Source organism: Anarrhichthys ocellatus, unplaced genomic scaffold (assembly GCF_004355925.1).
Source record: "Anarrhichthys ocellatus isolate YVR2014 unplaced genomic scaffold, GSC_Weel_1.0 scaffold210, whole genome shotgun sequence".
Taxonomy (NCBI): Eukaryota; Metazoa; Chordata; class Actinopteri; order Perciformes; family Anarhichadidae; genus Anarrhichthys; species Anarrhichthys ocellatus.
Window position 1 is genome coordinate 121,607 of NW_022280240.1, and position 3,489 is coordinate 125,095.

The 3,489-nt window shown below is 38.4% G+C and overlaps 1 protein-coding gene across 7 annotated transcripts in view; it reads right to left on the bottom strand.

Moving 5' to 3' along the window:
• Window positions 1–3,489, bottom strand: part of gramd2b (GRAM domain containing 2B) — a 20,175-nt gene that overhangs the window by 13,678 nt on the left and 3,008 nt on the right. For 4 of the 7 annotated variants that reach the window (XM_031878921.1, XM_031878918.1, XM_031878919.1 and 1 more), the window contains exons 1-2: window positions 1,029–1,629; window positions 310–397 (exon numbers count right to left, since the gene is read on the bottom strand). In XM_031878921.1, the coding sequence (XP_031734781.1) occupies window positions 310–397; window positions 1,029–1,273 (333 nt within the window). In that variant the 5' untranslated portion in view covers window positions 1,274–1,629. Of the gene's footprint in view, window positions 1–309; window positions 398–1,028; window positions 1,630–2,174; window positions 2,318–3,489 lie in introns of those variants that run through there. The other 3 variants (XM_031878924.1, XM_031878920.1, XM_031878922.1) reach the window with 2 other exon arrangements.

The window sequence follows — 3,489 nt, forward strand, 5'->3', positions numbered from 1 at the left end:
TATATATATATATATATATATATATATATATATATATATATATATAGTCAGTAACTGTTTAAGTAAGACGTATTGTGTAATGAACAACTGTTAATCTGTTTCAAAATAAATGAACAAAAAACTTTAATTTTTTGCATTTTCTTTGCTTTTCTAATTACGCAGAAAACAAACCGAACTGTAACCCAAAAAACGATGTACGTACCAAAACGTGACTTTTGTGTACCGTTACACCGGTGATGAATACATTCCATCATACATGACGTCACTGATGCAGTGCTGTTTGCAGGTGTGATGAGACATGTAGCTCACCTGGCTGTAGTGAGACTTCTTCCTCTCTATCTTGGAGTCCGTGTCCGTCTGGACCTGAGTCAGCAGAGAGTGATCGAAGGTCTTTGATCTGCAGACGGAGAGGAAATGATGTCATACATTATATCACAGCCTATGACACGGCTGCTTCTCAGTGAACCTCTGTACTCTGATGTATTTATACAACACTATTAATTCACCAGGTAAGATTACCGACGTTTTAACGAAAGAGCTTCTGTCTGTCCTTTCATTTTTACAACAACCGTTCATTCAATCAACTTCACACTTGGCAGGTGTGTTGCTGAGAACCTGATGAAGTTCAGTGTGGAGTGTGAGGTTGTTCGGATGATCGGTTCTCCAAAAAGCTGCAGGCAGCAACACCGGAGGACACGCAAAAAACTCAACGGGTGAAATGAAATGAAACAAATGCAAAACTAAAAAGCATATAAAAAACTATGAAATCAGATAAATTAGAAAATATAGAAAGATATTCTCTCTCTCTCATATTTATATAGGATATATATATATATATATATATATATATATATATCAATATATCTATATCTATATAAAGTAAAATATAACCTTATTAAATATAAAATAAAATACATTAGTGATAAAATAAATAAAGACAACCTCAAACTTGTAAAAAGAAGTACTTTACATGAATGTCTACACAGCAGACTTGGTTACGTGTTGCATGTGGTGGTCTGTCTACAGACCTGACTAACGCCGGCTTCCTCCGGACCGACAGCTCGTGTTGCTCCGGATCGACGGCCTGCAGAGGCTCTCTGACCGTCCGCTCACTTCTCTGACGCTCCTCCATGTTTTCTGCATCGGAACTACAGACGGCAAGAAACCAACATTCAGAAAGCTGAAACAGAAACGACCAAAGATACACAGAGAGCACACACGTATGCTGCACAAGCAGCAGGAAGGTTTTAAATGAAATACACTTTGATGACATAAAAGATCAAATCAAACAGAAGAACTCAGTTTGCTCAACCGGTATTTTACATCTTTTCTGTTATTGATATTTAAATTAAAAACATATCAAACAATCATCAGTGTTACTGCAACATAAGATCTCAAGAAGCTGAATAACATACGCCAAAATGAATTACAGATACTTCACTGATTTCAGTGATATCTTACTAAGACTGCGTTTTTGAGTCTGATACTAATATTTGAGGATTTAAAGAAATCCAATAATTTCATTTAATTTATTAATTTATAAAGACAACATTTAATCAGCATGTCTGTGAAAGAGCCAGTGTGGCCGGCTGTTTAATATCCAGGAACAAAATAACAACAAACAAACAGGAAGCAGCAAAACATGAGTTCACTAACACAGCAGCAGTAACAGCCAATCACAGGAAGCCGTGCAAGAACACAAAACACAGTGAGCAACACGGATCATAGTTAATGTAGAGACATGCAGAGCAGCAATAAGACATCAATAATACACGACAATCCTCGTATTAATATTGATAAAGTGTTTAAAAGGTGCAGTTATGACACACATATAGAAGATCAAACACGTCTGATAGCAGTTCTTTAAATCTGATTCTTAAAGAATCGTGTTTTTCATGCTTTCTGAGGATAAACTATGAAAGTCTGTTTGTAAATGAACTCAAACATTCAGTGACTTGTTCTCTTATCGGTCAACAGACTGTAAACACAGATAAGGATTAATATTATCTGTGATCAGCTAATGATCAGTATGAGGCGGCGTGACGTTTCACATTTAGATCAAAATACAAATATGTCACATTTAAAATCATGTGTGACGAAGAAAAAGCAGTTTTACAAATACAGTTGCAAATACTACAAGTAAAACACACTTCAACAACTAGTACCATCAGTACCTCCAGTATTTGGCTGTACTCATCTCCTCTGTCCTGTCTGCAGTCACACACTCACTGGTAGTCTCTGTGCTCTCTGTGAGGCTCCTCTGTTACGCTTCCTGTCGTCTTCCTGCTGCTTCACTTGCGTCTCTGACATCACCACCGAACAGTCTGAGACCTGAGCGGTGGACTGACCCCTGCTGCTCCGCTCCCTCTGCTCCCTCACCTGCCCTGTGGGCGTGTCCGCTGGGCCTCCTGCTCTCACATGTCACAGCCAATCAGACGGCAGGACGGTGTGTGTGTGTGTGTGTGTGTGTGACCATTTAAACCTTTGATCGGTGACATTTTACCAGCTTTGTTTGGAGAGTAACGTTTCATTTTCTGCTCTCTTCCACGTTGCTGTTCTCCTTGAAATCTTGGTTTTTAGTATTTTCTTCTCTATTCACATTAAAGTCGTGACAATCAGAACAATCAGAACAATCAGAACAATCAGAACAAACAGAACAAACAGAACGTATCTGGTGTCAGTGGGAACTCAGCGATCTCCCACGAGTCTCTCTGGCTCAGTTTACACAGAACTACACTTCCTTCTCTTCCTTCTTTACTTCTCACGGCTGCACTAACAGGATGAAATCTGATCGGTTTGCCTTTGTTCATAAAACATTTATTAAATGTAGAATGTGTAGATAAGTGCAGGGCAGGAGGAGGAGCCAGAGAACACCTGCTGCATCACTTCACAGTGAACGATCTGCACATACGATGTGCATGAAGTTAGTGATTCAGAGAGAGATTCACCAGCAGACTCCATTCTGCCTTCTTAACATCAGATATTATACATGTTTAAATACTCTCTACAACGTTACAATACATCAAGTTGCCCTTGTCTGAATACAACTATTTTATTTAGGAAAAAGCACAATATAAACTAAAGTAATTAAGGTGTATTTTATTCATTGTTGTTCTTTAAGACAAGGCTTCACTGTTGTTGATAGTTCTTTGTACTTTTATAAGATTATTGCTCTTCATATTATCAATTGACGAGCGCACAGTGACCCCAGTTTCTCTTATTTCATCCAGACATGTAACCTCAGCTTCTGATCATTTACTGCATACGTTCCGTGAAACTTCTGTCAGATAACGTTTAAAGCTTTATTCACTCTGGAGCAAACTAAATACTGAATAAATACTTTTTACTGTGTGGAAACGTTTCTGAAAACATTTCCCCTGCAGACGCTTTTGTGTAAATTCAGCCTAAATGAGGATTGATGACACAGCTATTATCCTGCTCCTGTGTGTGTGTGTGTGTGTGTGTGTGTGTGTGTGTGTGTGTGTGTGT